This window comes from Sphaeramia orbicularis, chromosome 15 (assembly GCF_902148855.1).
Source record: "Sphaeramia orbicularis chromosome 15, fSphaOr1.1, whole genome shotgun sequence".
In the NCBI taxonomy this organism is placed as follows: Eukaryota; Metazoa; Chordata; class Actinopteri; order Kurtiformes; family Apogonidae; genus Sphaeramia; species Sphaeramia orbicularis.
This window is the reverse complement of record NC_043971.1, coordinates 31,968,435-31,987,247: the sequence shown is the minus strand read 5'-3', so window position 1 is coordinate 31,987,247 and position 18,813 is coordinate 31,968,435. Positions and strand designations below refer to the sequence as shown.

The window sequence follows — 18,813 nt, the reverse complement described above, 5'->3', positions numbered from 1 at the left end:
CATTCCAACTATTAAAAGGCTCACAGCAAAACAGGACAGAGTGCCACTTTAACAACGGCGATTCCATCTAAAGACCCTCTTCGTTTTAGCTGAAGAGCACCGTAAGGTTACAATGCAAAAGTATTCCGTTTTCAATACGTCCATCGTAATTTGTTGCATCTGTGACAAGTAACCACGTGGTATCCTCTCAAAGGGGATAAAAGAATGATGTCATCGTAAAAATACTGCAGCAAGCAGTCTGCAGTAATGCATGACAGCTTCAGCAACAGTTCACAACCATACATTATTATCACTGACAGGTATCTGTAAGGTCTGAGAGCTGCAGATGGAGCCTGATTAGAAGATAAATTAGAGTTTTAGCCATCTGTTTGATAACCTAATAACTAGAAGATCATGGATGCAGCGCTTGTTTACGTCCCACTCCAGCGCGATGTCATTGACAGGAGCGTCTGTAGGTTTTGCACGCACCAACTACATTCTGTTCTATATTTATATCTGTGAGTTCTCACAATATTTAGACTCTTGGATCATATTTTTTTATTCTGTGAAATTCCAAATCTGCTCTATTTAATACTGCAAATCGTTACCTTCAAGGCATAATATCCTAATTCATATTTTTGGCCACTTTGTGATATATGTGTAACTTAACTCTCTCAACAGTCATTTTGCATCATGGGCTATGACCTGAAAAAAACATGACTTGGGCAATTATGCTATGAGGTTAACAAATACTAATTAGTACATTTAGGTACTCAAGTTTACCAGAACAAGAAAACAAAGGCACATTCAGTAATTCCACATATGCATGTCTCATTTATTATCCCCCTGTTTACGAACCGTATTATCTGTGCTCATTCCAGCAAGTCCTTTGTCTACTTTTGTCAAGTACACAAATCCAGATAAAAGCCAAGAAGATCTAAGCTGGAACTGGACTTTGTGCTTCAGGGAGGTGTTGCTGTTGCAATGGCCCACTAGGGGAAGGAAGGTAAGGGTCACCCCCATACATTAAGAGTACATGAGTGTATATAGTATGTATTAAGATGGACTTAAAGGTATAGGATCCTAACAATGCTAGTCCTCTCATGCTCTATATCGGTGGTCCTCAGGATCAAAGCCCTGCTGGTTTTCATACAAGCTGTTACATTGGTTATACACCTGGAACCCAAGTCAAGAAAAAAAAAAAAAAAAAAACACAGAAAAAACAAGAAGACCATCATTCATCTAGAGGACCGTGATTTAGAATAAGGACCAACATTGAGAGCTGCTGCTCTATACCACACTGAACACTGAAGTGAGACAAGCTTATACAGTTAAGTGCTGTTCAAATGCTACCCATTGCCTTGTCTACTATACATTCATAATTTATTTTTTCATTATGTTCCAGTACTCAAAGGAAACCATACTCCTAACAAACTTGATTAAGTCATTTCTTAACACTGTGTGATTGTGTTACTCCTGGTGATTATTGAGTAACATTTTGAGTGCCAGTTCCTGATCGGTGATGCATTGGCATTACACATCAGGGCAAATGAAATGACCCTAAGGCAAAAAACATGACATAGCAGACAGACTGTGTGAATAAAGCAGTATTTGTTCACAAGGCAAAGCTTCTCCCAAGTAAGAGGTCTTCTTTTCTAAAACAAGTGCAGTCGTCTTGAGTTCAGTATCAGACGCCCTGCATGTTCAGTGCAAAGTCTGTCCGAGCTGAATAAGGCTTTCACCTGTTCATGCAAGGAGGGTGTCCTTTATCCAGCATCCTGTTATTCCACACAGTTACATCAGTTGTCATACTCAAAAACTTTGCCTTGCAGGGTGTATGTATCGGTCATTAGGCAGATTCCCTCTGGTTTTACAGTTATAATTCCAGTTTCAAATAATAAAGCAAGCAAAATCACAGTTGCAACCATTAAATTACAGGTTCACTTAGAAGCTGTCCGTTGAATTTAAAAGGGAAAACAGCATTAGGAAGCAGTGATGATGGTTTCAGTTAGAACACCAGATCTTGAAAATGGGAGGCATACAGTATAACTGCAGGACCAAACAGGAAAAAAAAAGCTGGATGTCAATTATTGCAAACACAACATCATTTATCATTTCATATTACCCCTTAAGAGAGATCTGTGAATGTGTTCTGTGTGCAGACAGAAACTGCCCTGAGTGGAAGGCACTGTATACTGAAACAAGGTCAAGATGTTTTCATCACATTATCCAGGTCCATACGCGTTTGACCCAAGCAGGTCAGAATACATGAGGTTTGCTGTCAACTACAGAGACAGACAGAAGGGGACGTCTCCCTGTCTGTTCCAACAATGAAATACAGTTACAATTCACACACACTGCAGGGGATATCAGGCTCCGATTATGACTTTAATAAAGAAAAAAGTCAGTAAGACGAGAGCTGAGAAGTGGTTATATGGTTATGATCAGTAGTATTGGAGACAACCAGCAGAGAAGTGGAAGTAGCAGCCAGGCTTTTATAAGAACAATGGATAGAAGCAGTTTTTAGTGGCAGCTCTCTGTGTTGCAGCAGCAAAAAGGGAACTTTAAGCATCTCATTAGTAAAGCTACAGTACATTGTGTTTGCCCTGTGAACCTCATACAACACGCAAAGAAAAAAAAAAAAAATCTTAAGCCGAGACCGACTCAGGGTGGTCAAAGAGGACTAGTCAAGTGGCACATGACAGCATTGCTATAGCATGAGTACAGAAATCTTAAATTTTGTTAAGTGGAGCAAGGCGCATACAATTTCAGTGTTATCCAAAAAGAACAAGACATTAACATTCTTGTCAATCAAATTAGATTAATTGTTCAAACAAAATATATATGTGTGTGTGTGTGTGTATATATAAAGCACCCATTAAAGAAGTGGCAGAGTAAATCAAGTTTGAAATCTATTCATCTTTAAATAGGTAACTGTATCATTTATTTAAGACTGTAGATTGAAAACATGGAAATGAAAACGTAGCAGTGGAATACGTCCAAAATCAAATGAAACTGCATTGTTAAAGAACTAATTTATATATATTATTCAAATTAAGGATAAAAAGTTAACAACCATTTACCTACTTCTGTGATAAAATAGTTTCAAGGCCGCAGAATATTTTCCCTTTGCTCTTCTTAAATGGTTTGTTAAGAAAAAAAAAAAAGGCATAAAAGTGCAAGAAGTTGTGGTTAAAGAGGGTGCTCAGAGAAGCAAATGTGAAACAAAATGATAATAAAAAGACTGGAGGACCTGTCTTTGTTAGGAGGAAATTGGTCCAGCAGTTGGCATGGTGTCATCCATTTCTGACCTTCCTCCAAAACCAGTCACATCCTCATGTACATACCCTGACCGCCCCATTCCAAAAATGAAAAGAACATAAAAACAGACAACTTCTTCCCCTATGAGTAAGACCTGTTAAGCCTGCAAAGACTTGCAAGGTTTCTCCTTAAAATGGAGATCAGACTAAGACAAGAAGAAATACACACAGCGGGACAACCACCTGCGCATGCCTTTCACATTCAGGACTGGCACTTCTTTTGTCTATATTTGTCTATCTTTGATTGCTTGAGATGGCCACCTCTCAAGGTGTGTCACGTAAGTGTGTCCCTCACACACCCTGTGGCATGCCTCTATGTGGTCTGTGAACCTCGAGCATCCCCGTCAGGGCTGAGGGCAGCTGGCCGACCTTGAGCCAAAACGCTGCCAGAGACCACCGGTAGATGAGTGGTTTCACTCACTAGGTTTTCATATTCGCTACTGTCCTCATCCTCGTCATCATCATCCTCGTCGTCATCCTCGTCATCTTCCTGTCCTGCAGCTTGTCTGTCCAACGAGTCAGAGCTTGATCCATCTCCATTGCCAAGGTATGGGGTGCTGGGAGTGGAAACAGGATTAGAGCTGGCCCCAAGGCTCAGGCCCAGCCCGAGGCCCAGTCCCAAGTCCATACCCAGCGGGCCAGGGGTGGGGTGTCCTGGAGAGCCCACAGCTTGGGGCCGAGGCAGTAGAGCAGCACTGGTGGGAGAGGATGAGGAGGACAGCAGAGAGTCATCCTGGGACAAGAGGTCAGCATAAGAGGGCGGGTTAGGTGAGGTACTGGGCCGCTGTGGGGCAGAGGGGCTATGGAACGCTATCCTGGACAGGAGCGAAGACTCAGAAGGCTCTGTATTCTCCTCTGGAGTGGAATGAGAGTCTGTGTTCTGGGCCTCACGGAGTCCTATGGACCAGTGACAAAAATGTGAGTACAGAGTAAAAGTGTGTGACTCATTGTATATAAACTAATGCTGCATTTCCACTACATGGAACCAGCTTGACTCAGCTCGGCTCGACTTGACTCGACTCGGGTACTAGGTCCTATTGCTGGAGACCGTTTCCATTACAGGATACTACCGACCTCACAGTATCTGGACGTCATAGCGATGCAGCGTGTTACTTCTGTGTCGTCTGCTCAGAAAGTTGCTGAAAAACTCGCTCGTTGCATGTTGTCCCGTCAAGTTCACACTGAATTTTTACATCTGAACCTCCTCGACAAACTATGCTGTAGTTTTGTGGGCTGTCATCATGTGGATTAACCTACTATATTATACTATATTTACTATAAACTTACGCATCTGTTTTCTGTAAAATGGCGGGTCACAGAGACAACTCTGACTGATCAGTGGTCTGCAGTGTTTACATGTCACCTTTGAGTATCTGGCCCCCAGTCCTGGAACCTCAGCGGAGGTGATACCAAAAAAACTAGTACCGGGTACCAGATTCCAGGCCCTTTTTCATAATGGAAATGCAAAAAGGCCGAGTTGAGTCAAGCCGATATCATGTAGTGGAAACACAGCATAAATGACAAAAAGGGATGCACCAAACCGGCATTTTACAATTTCTGAATGTTTCTGAAAGCCCGACAGCATAATCAATTATCTTCATAACCCTTCTTTATTTGAAAATTCCATTTCATGATCAAATAAGGCACAGTCTAAGTAACTTTTATCTTTTCTCCTGAACTGCATCAGATCAAAGGACCTCATTTAAACAAACATCAAAATATAGTGCCCTAATAAAGTATGTTTTTGTACAAAATACAAATTGCAGTATATCCAAAATGTTCATTCCATGCTCAATTTAGAAGCCTTGGTCCTGGAAAATATTGACTTCGAAGTAATTTCAACTTGACTGTAAACTCAAAATGTACATACTTCTCTCCTCTTCCGCTGTCTTGCGTTTCCTGAGAGCAATTTGTTGTTTGAGTTTGTTCACATCTTCTTGGATTTTCTCCTTCACACGTTCACTTTGTTCTACTTCCCCACATACAGCCTAAAAACAATGATAAAACAGTCTTTTCAATACTAAGGCAAGTCAAGGTTTTAATTTTTTATGTTGTTAAATATCTCAAATAAGTCAAATTTACTTTCAGATTTACCTGCACTTTATCTTGTAATGCGCTGTAGACTTGGTATATTGTTCGGATATCCTTCATCACACCGTCTTTGTCAAAGAATTCCGCTCTGGGGAAAAAAATGTCTGATTAGAAATGCATCATTCAAGATCCCAGAGTGCACACTCATATGAATAAAACTAATTAAAAACAACACAGTACAGGTGCCTCTGGATTAAAAAGTGAATTCCAAACATAATAATAAAGATAACCAAATGCCAACAAGTGCCACAAAGAGAGATGAGCTGTATAAGCTGAGGTAGAAATAAAGAGCTTTAGGGATTTGATAGATAAGTCTAACTCAAAACCCTTACACCCTGCTGGAATTTAACCCATCTACAAATGCAAATCAAACATAAACAGACAGAATTTCGACCATAGTACTTTATTTTTAGGTTTCTAGACACCAGACTTTCCACAGCAGCGGGTCACCTGCATGTATGTGCCAACAGTGCAAACACAGTACAAGTACGTCTTGCCATTACCTGGGACCAAAATGTGCCCCCATATGCATCTCAAATGATCACTTGTGAAAGGTCTCACACCCCCCATTCATGAATAATCTCATATAAACTCAAACTCAATAAGCTCATCTACAGTCAAAAACATAACACAAGCTTATCATATCTTGAAACCATGAGTCAACCAGTATTTTTGTCATTTGTTTTCCATTCATCTGATCAAAGTATGTAGGCTTTAGCACATTCAAGCACATAATTATACACACATAATAAATGTTTCTTTGATGGTAACTGTGAGTGACATTTTGAATCAATCAGTACACCTTCAATATTGATAAGACAACTTCCCTTTAACCATTCTTTTGCACAACATAGACTTGAATGACAGTTGGAATATCATTGTATGTGAATTTCTATTGAATTTTGTGAACTGTGTATATTCTGTTTCTTCATGGAGCATCATTCTGCTGGGTTCAGACGGCTCAGACAATATGTGGTGGGGCTGCATGATATTGGAAAAAAGTGACATTTCGATTTTTTTTCCAACCCTGCGATACATATTGCGATATGAAAAAAATACTGAGGAGGATATAATAGCTGTGTGGCGCCAATGTAAATGGTCAAACAAATTAGTTGTGTTTCCTCTCGTTGTGGCAACAGGTGCAAGGCACTATTGACACAGAACACATGTTCTAATATCATCTGTCTTGTAGGTGAAATAATTCCAGATAACTGACGTTGCTTTTCTTTTTGGCACCAAGTCTTTGTTTTCAGTAATTTTCTCTTGTTCGTTGCTCATATTTCAATGTTGTTACTAGACACTCACTCCACGTGCAGGGGCGTGGTCTGCGTCAGCAAAGTGATTAAGAACGATTGTGATTGGTGGATTGCTGTGCATAGTGTGTGTCAGGTACCCAGGTTGAAATTAGAGGAGAACACATTGAGCTCATTTGCCTCCTACACTGCAGGACCTGCAATGTGACTATTGCGCACACATAGATTGTGATGATGATGCTCAAATGATATAGTGTGCAGCTCTAATATATGGGATTTAAAACATCTTAATATGACACTGTGAGCAGGCTCACTTTCACTTAAACAGGGGACAACAGCAAAATTAGCAGTCCTTCAGTCTGTTCTAGGACAGATTTGAGTTTGGTAATAGAATGTGGATATACACATCCTACACGACCTTCGATGTGATGTGACTGATGTGACCTCAATGCGTCTTTGCGTCATCCCTTGCATTAGAACTGGCTACGTTTGATCAAATCACACAGGGTGCATTTTAATGCCAGGTCTGAACAATGCCTTAGACTTACATGGACAATATACTCAAATTTCAATCACAGACTCACATTCATTTAAAACTGGCTGAATACCAGTGTCTTGTACAGAGGGTTTCATGGTATGGGTTTGTTGTAGCATTGATGTTGCTAGTTTCTCTAGACTATTCAAGTCTGTTTAAAGTTATTCTTAAGAACCAGTTAACAAAGAAAGTATTCAGTTAGTCCTTTTTAACATACAGTTAAGCAGACTTTGTTAGACTTTGTTTAATACATTTTTCTACCACTGTAAAATCCTAACAAATGAAAACAGGTTCAGGGTCTGGGAAATGATCACCAAATAAAGATTTACTATTTCAAATTATGAAATTAAATAATAAATGACAATAATAATAATAATAAAAATAATAATAATAATAATAATAATAATAATAATAATAATAATAATAATAAGTTATAACGTGGAAAACAGTTAGTAGTCCAGGCTTACCCATGCTCTTTGATGACCTTCGCATAGTTGACTGAGGTGTTGGGCACTGAGGAGACTTTGTATTCCTGTTGGCTTGTGTTGCCCAGGTTTGGGATTGAGAGGGTGATCCTCTGGTTGTACCTACTGAGAAGAGATGACCAGTTAGCTTTGCCCTCTCAAGCATGATTACTTTAAACCTGAATCAGCACATTTGGCTTAGTCCCATTTGGCTCTGTCAGACATAACAACAGTACCAGAGGAACAAACATTCATAGCAGGCCTACTCTCCATCAGAAACTTTCAAGAATGCACTGGTCAGAGGCATACCAATGCTATTTTCAGGAAAAATGATGCAACACCAAAGTAGATATAAATTTTTACATAGATAAATTACATAAACATGCATTTTGATGTACACATGCCTGCAGTCAATACCTGCGGTTAGGTCTGAAGAGCACATATTCCAGTGCATGTGTGGAGCTGTTTGCCGTGGAGATGAAGCTAAAAAGAAGGAAGATGAGGTCGGGCACACCAAGCAGCTGAGTCAACTGTTTGTGAATGACTTGTTCCCTGAACGACATCTGCTGCTGTGTATTCCTCCGGAATCGGTACCAGCCAATGACATTCTAGAGGACACAGGACATTTTAATTTAAGATCTTCATCTACTTCTATCACTAAAAGCCTCTTTAATTCAGGCCTCATATTAACAAAACAAAAAGAAATAATTCAAAATGTACACACACCAGCAACAGAGTTAACTTACTTTCCGTCTATCTTTAAGAATGCTGTTGAGATTTTCTTCATTGACTTTACCCGCGTAGTCATAAAAGCTGGTAAGACAGGAAAAAAAGTTAAGCCTGATTCAACATGCACCCACTCCTGTTCTACTTCTGCTCCAGTTGCCCTGTCTTATCAGATGGGGCCATCTACTGTCCAACTGTCAAATTAATTTATCCTTTGCTGAAACAGATATACATGACTTTTTCTTGCCCACCACCACACTTTATTCAACATTTTAATGAGAAAATTTTACTTCACTTAGAAAATAGTGAGGAACTAATTGAGCATGTTCACACTTTAATCATTTCAGTATAGTGTGTACTGTGTATAATAGTAACGTTTGTAGCTGGAAAGAAAAAGCTGGTATCTTACCTAAACAACTGTGCACACGGATCATGGTTATGAATTTCTGGTGGAAAACAGAAGCAAAATATTTCTGAATAAGATTATCTATGAAAATCTTGCACACACAACTCAAATGGGTTTATGTTGCCAAAAATATTTAGATTGCAATGAGATCATTCATCAGTACAACAACTTGCAATGTATGTTTAAATCAAACTCATATTGCAGCAGTCATACAGCAGTGTTCCTGCCTGTCAAGGCTGCTTTTACATACTGATGTTAACTTATTGCTTAAAATGTTTCTACAACTTTTGTGTTGTCTAATTCAGGACTTACCTACTACCTGGAGCAATTCTGCACTGCTTATCTGTGTGTCACTGATGCTGACAGTCTCTTCTTGTCGTACATCTCCTAGCAGGAAACCCTCCTGTGTAAAGATTTTATATTAAATGAAATTGTAGTTCAACTGGTAACAGTATATGTAAAAAGCAAATGAGTGGAGAAACTTTTTACTAAAACATTTTTCTCTCCCAAGTAGTACTGTAGCAGCAGCTTTAAATTACATTAAATTATCAATTAATCTGTCCTACTGTTTCATTATACTTACGTGCTCTCAGGACATCAACAAAATCATTGAGAGGTGATGACTATCATGCAATAATGAACACATTTTAAAATATTATTAAGAATTTTTAAAATATCAGGAAAAAAAACAACTTTAAGCGACATTTTATTAATATGTCGCTGTACAACTCAAGTAACCACGGAGTGAAAACACTAAAATAAACAAAATCAAATTAATATAATCTATTTGAGCCAGGCCTGGCTGTCTAATGTTACTGAGAAGTGGCAGCAGCTGATAAACGGTAAACTAATCAACAAGGTCTGTCTTGCTCAGTCTCGCCATGTAAGGAATGCAGGCAAACTTGTAAACAACTACCATCCACCTGCTAAGGCCGTCTGACAGGACAGGACGGGATTGGAGGAAAAAGATATTTCAGGCAGCGATACGTTAGCTTCGCTAGCTGTCACAACACTAAATGCTTCCTAACAAAATATTCCTTAGACCGTAAACATTTCTTTCTAGACATACACCTACGACGAACTAAGAAACGGCACGAAAAAAAGACTTATTCTTGTGCACATCTGTTTGCTAACTCGTTTAATAAACTGGGATGACAACATCAACCAGCTAGCTAGGCTGCTAATAAGCTAACGTAGCAATGCGGAAACGACAGAATGCTAGGAGATTAATTTTCTGTGATATTTACCAAAATATGTTAGCTTTGAATATTTTAATATAACCCATTCGACTACTAGACGGCCGGTAGAGGTGACAACACATAATATGATCAGTGACACACGGAAGTCGCTTGATTTTGTTGTTTGCTAACGTGTTAGCTAAGTAGCAACGTACTGAATATTTCCTGAATCTCAAAGTTTCCAAACATCATTTCCTATGTTAGCGCAGCTGGTGTTCACATCTATATGTTTCATGAATTGATGGTTTACGATAATAATGTACTTCTGGGCACTTGGAAAAACTCGGCGCGTTTAAAAACCATCAACCCTGCCATCCAGTTGTTGTAAGTGAACTGTGAGATTAAAACATAGGCGCCCGGTAAATAGACGGAACCATTACTAGCTAGTCAGCAACAGGATGATGACACTGGGAAACAACACAAAACTAATAGCGTTTATGAATGATCAGACACAACGCCGACCCATGCACTCAGTAGCAACCACTGCACCAGAGTCTGTCAGCATCACTTTGACTACTTACGTGATCGGAGTTGCTGTTGGCGCTGTGATAACACACAGAACTAAAAGTATAACCTGAAATGGATGCCGCCATGATGGAAACATCCCTATCAATCCCATTGCCCCCTGCGGTTGCAGGCACGCTCCTGTATCGCAAAGCATTGTGGGGATTGTAGGCGGCAACTTGACAGCGTTGTCTTTCCTGTCCACCATGGAGGACGGTAATGAGAGTCCACATGGCAGCACGTCGGAACCAGAGGAGGACAGATGCTCAGAAGAAGATTTTGGTCCTTCAAAGCTTGGAACGAAAGAGTAGTAAGTTGCGAGAACCGAAGCCTGTGGAGGAGCTGTTTTCAGTTGGTTCCGTAGCAGAGACAACATCAAGCTATCCGGTGTAACATTATTGAACACTTTCTAAACCTTTACAACACTGTATGTCAAGCCTTTTTCTAAAACAGCTGGATTCCCATGAAGGAGTTTTACTTACTGAGTTGTAGTACAACAAATTATCAACATACTTGATATCTTCCGCATGTATTGTTTGCACGAAGTCAACTTATTGCAATAGCTAATGCTGCTACATCCAGAGTTTTAATGGGATTTGTTTCCTAATGTGAAGAAATTGGAGTGAAGTTGCAGTAAAACGAGTTATAATTTCAGTGGAGCTAGATAGGAGCTTAGTGCTGTATTATTTCGTCATATCTCTGTAGTATTTTCATTTTTGCAGGTTTCCATCTGTTTCATATTCAGGAGTTCTTATATGTGATTTCCATTTTCTGCAGTTGGGAAGATGCCTATGAAAAGGAACTTGAGACATTTAAAGACATTGGGGACGTTGGAGAAATATGGTAATCATACATAGTGCTGCTTCATGACAGTCTTTGTTCATAAAATGTATGAGTGTTTCCAGAGCAAAATTTTTTTCACTTTAGTTGTTCTCAAATCATTAGTATCATGACTGTTTGTCCTGGAGATTGTGATTACTCCCAACAAGAGACATTATAGTGTGACTTTTTTGTTTTCCTTCATTTCTGAAGTTTGCCCTCTTTTTTGCCTCTGACAGGTTTGGTGAGGAGAGCATGAGCCGTGTACTCCGGTGGATGGACAAAGCAAAGATAGCAGAAAATGCTGCCATCCTTGATATTGGCACTGGAAATGCAGTCTTCTTAGTTGAACTGGTGTGAATACACTTAAACATTTATGTGGCTAATACAATTATCATTTGACTTGGCTTCGAGTATAAGTGTGGTGAATCATAACTGAGCAAAATGTAATGTTCTTTTCCGCATCCTTACAATAAATTAATCTTTTATTTCTTCTGCTTTGTTTCCATGTCAAGGCTAAACATGGATACAAAAATCTGATGGGTATCGATTATTCTGCAGCTTCTGTGGAACTGGCCAGAAATGTTCTGCTTGCAGAGGACTTGATGGATGTGACTGTTAAGGTGGGTTATGCACATCTTGTGCAATGTAGTCTGACTCTGTATATATTCCACTGAAATCATCTGGCAATTGTGCAGTTCAATCAGCATCCTCCTCACCTCTGCTGTATGTGTCACCACTTTCAAAGTTCCTCCTCCCTGAAAGAACAGCAGTGACCATCTGTGATGTAGTAACTACATGCTAAAAATGGTTCACAAGTGCACACTTACACTGCATAAAATCATGTCGCAGAGAAATCTCCACTGAGTAAAATCATGAGAGATTTGGTGGAGTTGAGGTACACCTTCGGTCATCTGGTTCACTGGGTATAAGGTGTTCATAAAAGTCATTTTGATCTGTTTTAAATCAGGCTTTGTTTGAAGTTCTGACTAAATCAAACCTGTTGAATGTTAAGTTTTAGAGTCATGTGAAAATTGTCAACAACCAACAGATGCATTCCCTCTAGCATCAAACATACAGCAGCAGACATTCTAAATTAAATACCTCATGGCAGATGTTTGATTTTGCCTGACACAACAGAATCTAGTTTGGTGAATGTTCTGTCTGTAGACACTTCTGATGATGGACAGACAGTAATACATTCTCAGTTTTGCTCTCTTTTGCGCTTGCTCTGTTTAATCCATTACAGTAGTTCTAGCACCTCCTACAGGCAGGACTGTTGTTAATTTAAATACTTACTTACATTCTATTATATTTTTTACTTTACTTCTTTGAGCCCAAACTTTAAGAGTAAGACACAAACTCTTAATGTTAATCACTATACTCTGAAACAGGCTGAATTATTATGATCATTGTTGTCATCTGGTGATCAAGCTTTAGACTCCCACAAAAACCAAGAACAAGAATCCTAAAGTAAACAGTCTAGTTGCAGTTTTGTTCCAGGTGACCCTGCAAAGTTAAGTCTTTACAAAATCCTCTAGTATGTGATGAAAAATTCAGTGTCATCCTTTAGTTTGATGATTTTGTAATGAATGTGATTTGTGTAAATAAATACTAACTAGCCAAACTAATATGGGGTGGTGCCAGACCTATGTCCAACACTGGCACAGTGCTACAATAGCTGTATGCAAATGAGGCTATGGTAAATGTACATTTAGTTTTTTAACCCTATAAGACAGCTGCTGGCAAACAAAAACCTCTACTGATCTAAAATGTTGGATCATTTTTGAAGCACTAATCTTATCAAGACTTTTAAATCACCAACAACAGTGGTTGTAGATACTTGTTTTTCATGTTCAGTTAATTATATATTTTGTGAAAAAAAATCATGCTTTCTTCAGTCTTGTCTTTTGATATAATAACCTTTAAATTCACTCTAAGCTTTTATATACATCTACATGACAAATTAATTACATGAAAATACCAGATTTTCTCTTCAAAATGCAAAATAGAGAGGATATTATCATAAATCACAATATCACTCAGGAAAGGTTAAAAGTGGAGAAAAGTTCATTTGGAATTCACCACAAAAAATAGTTCTATCAAGATTTAAAGGTTTATGACTGCATATTTTTTCTAGGTTATTGTAACAATAATCAGTGACTTATTCAAATTTGCGAGTTTTACTTCTGTTCTTGTATGTTAATATACCAGTTTCAGAAGTGCTCAACTCCCCACTGACAATAGTCTGTGAACACTCCTTTTCTTTAAGACCTAGTGCATTTGACCAGGGCAAGAGACAATGGTTGAATTAAAATATTGCACAGAAAGAAAGTGCTTCACTTGAAAAGTATGACATAGTATTTTAAAAGTCTTTTGGATTTTAGAACAACTTAAAAATTATTCTTTGTTATTCTTCGTCAATCCATGTCATCTTTAAATGGCAGCAATGCCATCAAGCTTTCACCATATATTTGGGACTGCACCACTACCTGAGATGTTTAGATTAAACCCCAGTGTTTACAGTGTGGCAGAGTTAGACAGCAAGAAAGTCTTGACAGTGATGAAGGTCTGCTCAGTAGTCCAGCAAAACCACCTCAAACCTCAAATGAATTGGTAGGATTTAACACATCTCATAACATATATATGCAAAAAAAACAGGGTTTAAATGCTGCCAGCTCTTTAAGGAATGTAATGATGAGTGAGTTTTCCTCCCTTGTGTGCATAATACTGTTGCATAGTTTATTTTATATGCATAGCGCAGCTCTGACAGTGTGTGCTTTTCTTGGGCAGAAAGTCTGCCATCGAAGTCAATATTGACCTTAGCTGGACTCTGTGTGTGTGTGTGTGTGTGTGCGTGTGTGTGTGTGTGTGTGTGTGTGTGTGTGTGTGTGAGAGAGAGACTGAAAGAGGAAGAAGCAGTGTGTTGGCTTCTAGTCCATATGCTCAGTACTGAAGACTGCCAAAATAATTTGTGTGGGCATGTAGTCTTGAGTGTAGTCGGTGGGAGTGTGAGCAGTTGGACCTACACGATAAAGGAGCTCTCTTTTATGTTACCTCAAAGTCAAAAATCTATGTCAAGATCCTTCTTAGGATTACAATCATTAAATTTAAGTCGGCTCAACAAAATATAGACATATTCATCTCCGGTGACTCACTGCTGATCCTCCTCCTTCATAAATTTTAAATTATGGGACCTGTGGTTTTTAGGTATGTGGCTCTTCAGCTCACTTCAGGCATCTGGTGTTCTGCCCTCTCTCTAGATAAAGGGGTCCTTTCACTTGTGGCATGGTAGGTCAGCTGCCTCCACACAATTAACCGCCGTCATGTCAACAGTCGGAATTTTGTTTTAAAGTGAACCAGTGAGGTATAACACACTTCATTTTGATTGATGCTGAAGGATTTTTTCTACAGGTCACCATACTCTGTAGTTTACACTACATTTACAGAACTAGACTAAATGGAAGGCTACATGTAATTTGTATGATTAAGAGCTGAAATGTTTATATATTAACTTGTCATTTCTTCTTTGCTTTAGGAGATGGATTTCTTAAATGGTCAAGGGGAGCTGAAGGGGTTTGACGTGTGCATTGATAAAGGGACATTTGATGCAATAAGCCTGAACCCAGACAACGCAAAAGAGGGTAAAAGACTCTATGTTGAAGCTCTAAAAGATGCTCTAAAGGATAAAGGATTCTTTAGTATTACATCATGTAACTGGACCAAAGAACAGCTACTAGAAAGATTCAGTGAAGGTGAGTTTCTATAAGTATTTCTGTAACCATTCCCTCTTCTTAAAGGTTTTAATTGCCATAGTTCACAGCTTTCATGTCCAGTAGGTATTTAGGATCAGTTGACACACACGATCACACATACTGATTAGTGACTACCATTAATAATGTAAAAGACAAAAATGAAGCTTCTGTAAAAATATTCCTTCAACGCTAGATGTGCAATCTAGCTGTTTTAGTTCCAGCACTGTTTCCCAGGCTTTGTTTGTTGTATGATACCAAGGGTTCAGCCAAAACCTGTATTCAATTAATAAGATATATGTCTTACTGCAGATGGAACTAAGACTGTTCTTTCACCAACGTCAGCAACGTCACACCTGATGCTTACATACTAACTTTCTACCACTTAACAAAGAGTATCAAATACCTATAAATATACTAATTTTTTTTTTTTTTTTTTAAATGATAAGTAATTATTCACCGGCAACTTGGTAAAAACTACTGATCAAGAGATCAACCTCTGGTCCAGAGACCTTTGTCACCAATAGCTAATCCAGCTGTTTGGGTCAGTATCAGACTGATGATCAGTACTGGAGTGGTGTATTTTCACTTGCAGACCTCACCTACACTGTACTCAAACATAACCTTAGATAGAATGCCTGTCTTGTATGTTTGCTGGTGTCCATTCGGATTGAAAAAGGGTCTTAGAGAAGACTAAATTCATTTAAATACAACTTTTATTTATTGCTTATAGGATAAACCTAATTCCTGGTTTTCTGGTTTACCTTTATGCCTGAGTTCAAGCATCAAAGGCTTGAATAAAACATAGAATTCTGTCCTGCAACTGGAAGAGAGCTGTGTGTGTATGTATGTGTGTGTGTGTGTATGTATATATATATATATATATATATATATATACACATATACACACACACACACACACACACAAATGAGCCTTACAATAAATGATAGTCATACTGGCTCGGACGTCGCCCAGGACAACAAGGTCCGCGCCAGGTGTCAGGGAACCAGGACATCCTGATGTCAAATTGGCAGGTCACTGTATTTAATGATTATATTCATGCTTGTTTGGAATTTTTCATCCTTCTTTTTACATTCTCAGTCAAGTCAGTCAAGTATATATATTATTATTATTTTTTCTTTCAGTTAGAAAAGACCAACAAGCTACAATCAGGCGGCATATTCATTTCTCTTGTTGGAATAGACTGAATGTTCTCGTGTGTGACGAGAGTCCATAGAAATTACTCATTGGTATTTAGAACAATATGCAAATGATTTAGACTTGTCTGTCTGGGTTGTCTTTACAGTAGGTGTTGCACTGACTTTCCCTTTGGCAAAACACAGACATGATGACACAATAAAGACGGTTACCTGGCAGGTTGTTAAGTAGCAGGCAACAGCAGCATTGTGAAGTAAGAATTTGGGCAAGCTTCCACGAGCTGTCAGTGTAGTCACTCTGGTGAGCCTGCAGGGGGCCGAGAGGCCACGAGATCTCATCTGTCTCACTGACAGCCTGTCTTAACTGGGCGTTGAGATGCAGCACAGATGGTAGATGGATAGGTCTACACTTACAGCCCTTTTTCAGAACTTCTGTAGCGACAATCTGTAGAAATGGAAAGGAATCGAGGCATCTATGTTGAAGAACACATTTCTAAACATGTACATTTTTTTCTATGTTTTCCCACAGGATTTGAATTTGTAGAAGAACTACCGACACCCAGTTTTAAGTTTGGAGGCAAGAGTGGCAACAGTGTGACAGCTCTTATTTTTAAGCGTGTACTTTGATTCGTGCATCACCGGAGGATATTTTTTATTTTTGTCTAGTTATTCTTTTTCTGTGTCCTCATCAGAAGTCATCCATCTTTGTATTTCAAGATTTTTGTTAATACAGGACATAAATATTATTTGTGTAAGCTATATTGCCGTTGATTGGAACAGGTCTTTGACTCTGAATAAATGTATATCATCACATGTATCTGTGGCGTTACTTTTATATATGAAAACTTATCTGAATGCTTTTTGTTAAATATACTGCTAGTGTGTGTCTAGTAGTTACGTTATAGACTAGTATGTTTCTTTTCGAAGAATGCCGCCTTTAAGGCACTTTCAGCACACAGGAATATTGTTTATTTTACTTAGTTTCAGAAGTTAATTTCCATGATTTGATCTAAAAACTCAGTTATAAAATCTCATAAACTAATTGCTGAAACAGAAATTCAATTAAATTTTTATTAGGGTATTATGAAATATTTTCATGAGACATTTTTTCCCCTTCTGTTAATTTTTTGTTTCTCCACCTCTAAAGATTCCAAATAGTGATTAGTTGGTTCCCATATGCACAATAAATTGTGACATAAAGATCCTTGTGAACATGAACTTGTCACCTTTATGCACCTCCTGACTCTCAGAAACTGGTTTTTAACCAGTCAAGGCAATTTATGGTAATAGTTTAATTAAACTGATGAGAAAACCATGTAGTATTAAATTATCAGCACCAATGGGGTGCAAAAAAAATGCAATTTCTGATTTGAAAAATTAGTACTGATGACAAAAGACGTGCATCATAAACTTTGAGCATAAATAAATACTCTAATAGCCAGTCATAAGTTACCACAAAGACCCTGTTGAGTCTTGACCCACAAACTAAGAAATCACTTTTTGGACTTACTAGGTCATTAATTGCATCCATCTTTCATGTCATGTGAAAAATAGCCTTTGCCTAATTGGTTAAATTGGGAACCAGCAGAGCTTGGGGTCCCGAGTTCTCCAGACTCTTTGACATAATGAATAAACAGGAGGCCACGGCTTCTGTGGTAGAAAAGGTTGTCTGCCATTTCCTTTCTCAAAGACATCATTAATAACTGCCAAACTCTGGCTCCTAATTGGAAGCTGCGCCAGTGGCCCAATGGGAGCTGTCCATGCTGAGGCATGCTGTTGAGTAAACACATACAAGCTTTACAAGAATTACTGCCTGGAATTTTACAAGGCTCTGGATATCCTGCCTGGATGAGAATATTATGCCCGTGTTTACAACTCTCACAGATTTTCCCATGAAGTGGAATATCCTCAGATGAGTTTCACCTCAATTTAATATCCTCTGCCTCAGTCTTCCTGATGAACAGTCACTGTGACTTTGATGGAGACGTCAAGTCTGACAGTACTTCACTTCTTTTACATAGAGGGAGTGTATTGCATTTCATCATGGACTAAAGTTACCTTCTTGAATACTGCAGCCCACTCATTTCTCTTGCGGGTGCTGTTGCTTAGAAACAGACTGAACCCCAATCCTCCCATTTGATTAAATAAAGTCATTATTTTTTCATGTAACATAGTTGATCTCAGGGAAATCTGCAGTGTCATGTGAAGTGTATTTATTCTTGTTTATTTTCAGCGGCTGATAATGCATGATGTTTTATTTGTATGTTACTATGTAGCAGTTGTGTAATACTGATAAATGCTAAATGTGTGAGTGTAAAAGGTTGCTGATAGTTTTATGAATGAGACATTTTGACACAATACTTCACCAGTGTTTGTTTCTTACCTTGTCATTTTTAAATCAAAGTATAGTTGCAAATATATTTCTGTCATCTCAAAAGCTATTTTACTTTTATCTACCATAAAGGAAGTGAACACAAACTCTCGGCTCTTATTCCTTGGTTGAACTGAACTTTACAGTATATTTACTATCGTCAGCACTTTTATGGCTTTAGGGTTGGCACTTGCTTG

General features: G+C 38.5%; 2 protein-coding genes across 3 annotated transcripts; one reads left to right on the top strand and one right to left on the bottom strand.

Annotated features, from left to right (window-relative positions):
* Positions 1 to 790: 790 nt before the first annotated feature.
* abraxas2 (abraxas 2, BRISC complex subunit) lies at positions 791 to 10,654 on the bottom strand. 2 transcript variants are annotated; one of them, XM_030155796.1, is made up of 9 exons: positions 10,534 to 10,654; positions 9,087 to 9,177; positions 8,778 to 8,814; positions 8,389 to 8,455; positions 8,060 to 8,250; positions 7,646 to 7,768; positions 5,394 to 5,478; positions 5,170 to 5,287; positions 791 to 4,196 (listed from the first exon to the last, which is right to left on the bottom strand). In XM_030155796.1, the coding sequence occupies exons 1-9, from the start codon at positions 10,603 to 10,605 to the stop codon at positions 3,613 to 3,615; spliced, it is 1,368 nt and encodes a 455-aa protein (XP_030011656.1). In that variant the 5' UTR covers positions 10,606 to 10,654; the 3' UTR covers positions 791 to 3,612. The 2 variants fall into 2 exon arrangements, with proteins under 2 accessions (XP_030011656.1, XP_030011657.1); XM_030155797.1 differs by having other exon boundaries at positions 7,646 to 7,765.
* An 18-nt stretch (positions 10,655 to 10,672) lies between these two features.
* Positions 10,673 to 17,334, top strand: eef1akmt2 (EEF1A lysine methyltransferase 2). Its single transcript, XM_030155798.1, has 6 exons — positions 10,673 to 10,826; positions 11,294 to 11,359; positions 11,575 to 11,689; positions 11,851 to 11,958; positions 14,874 to 15,090; positions 16,775 to 17,334. The coding sequence occupies exons 1-6, from the start codon at positions 10,723 to 10,725 to the stop codon at positions 16,870 to 16,872; spliced, it is 708 nt and encodes a 235-aa protein (XP_030011658.1). The 5' UTR covers positions 10,673 to 10,722; the 3' UTR covers positions 16,873 to 17,334.
* Positions 17,335 to 18,813: the final 1,479 nt, after the last annotated feature.

Excerpts from the sequence above, each read along its gene's own strand:
- abraxas2 (XM_030155796.1), bottom strand. The coding sequence starts at position 10,605 with ATGGCGGCATCCATTTCAGGTTATACTTTTAGTTCTGTGTGTTATCAC. Across the intron at positions 8,456-8,777 it reads CCGTGTGCACAGTTGTTTAG|CTTTTATGACTACGCGGGTA; the intron begins GTAAGATACCAG and ends CTGTCTTACCAG. Across the intron at positions 5,479-7,645 it reads AAGGTCATCAAAGAGCATGG|AGCGGAATTCTTTGACAAAG; the intron begins GTAAGCCTGGAC and ends TTTTTTCCCCAG.
- eef1akmt2 (XM_030155798.1), top strand. The coding sequence starts at position 10,723 with ATGGAGGACGGTAATGAGAGTCCACATGGCAGCACGTCGGAACCAGAG. Across the intron at positions 11,690-11,850 it reads CAGTCTTCTTAGTTGAACTG|GCTAAACATGGATACAAAAA; the intron begins GTGTGAATACAC and ends TTCCATGTCAAG. Across the intron at positions 15,091-16,774 it reads ACTAGAAAGATTCAGTGAAG|GATTTGAATTTGTAGAAGAA; the intron begins GTGAGTTTCTAT and ends GTTTTCCCACAG.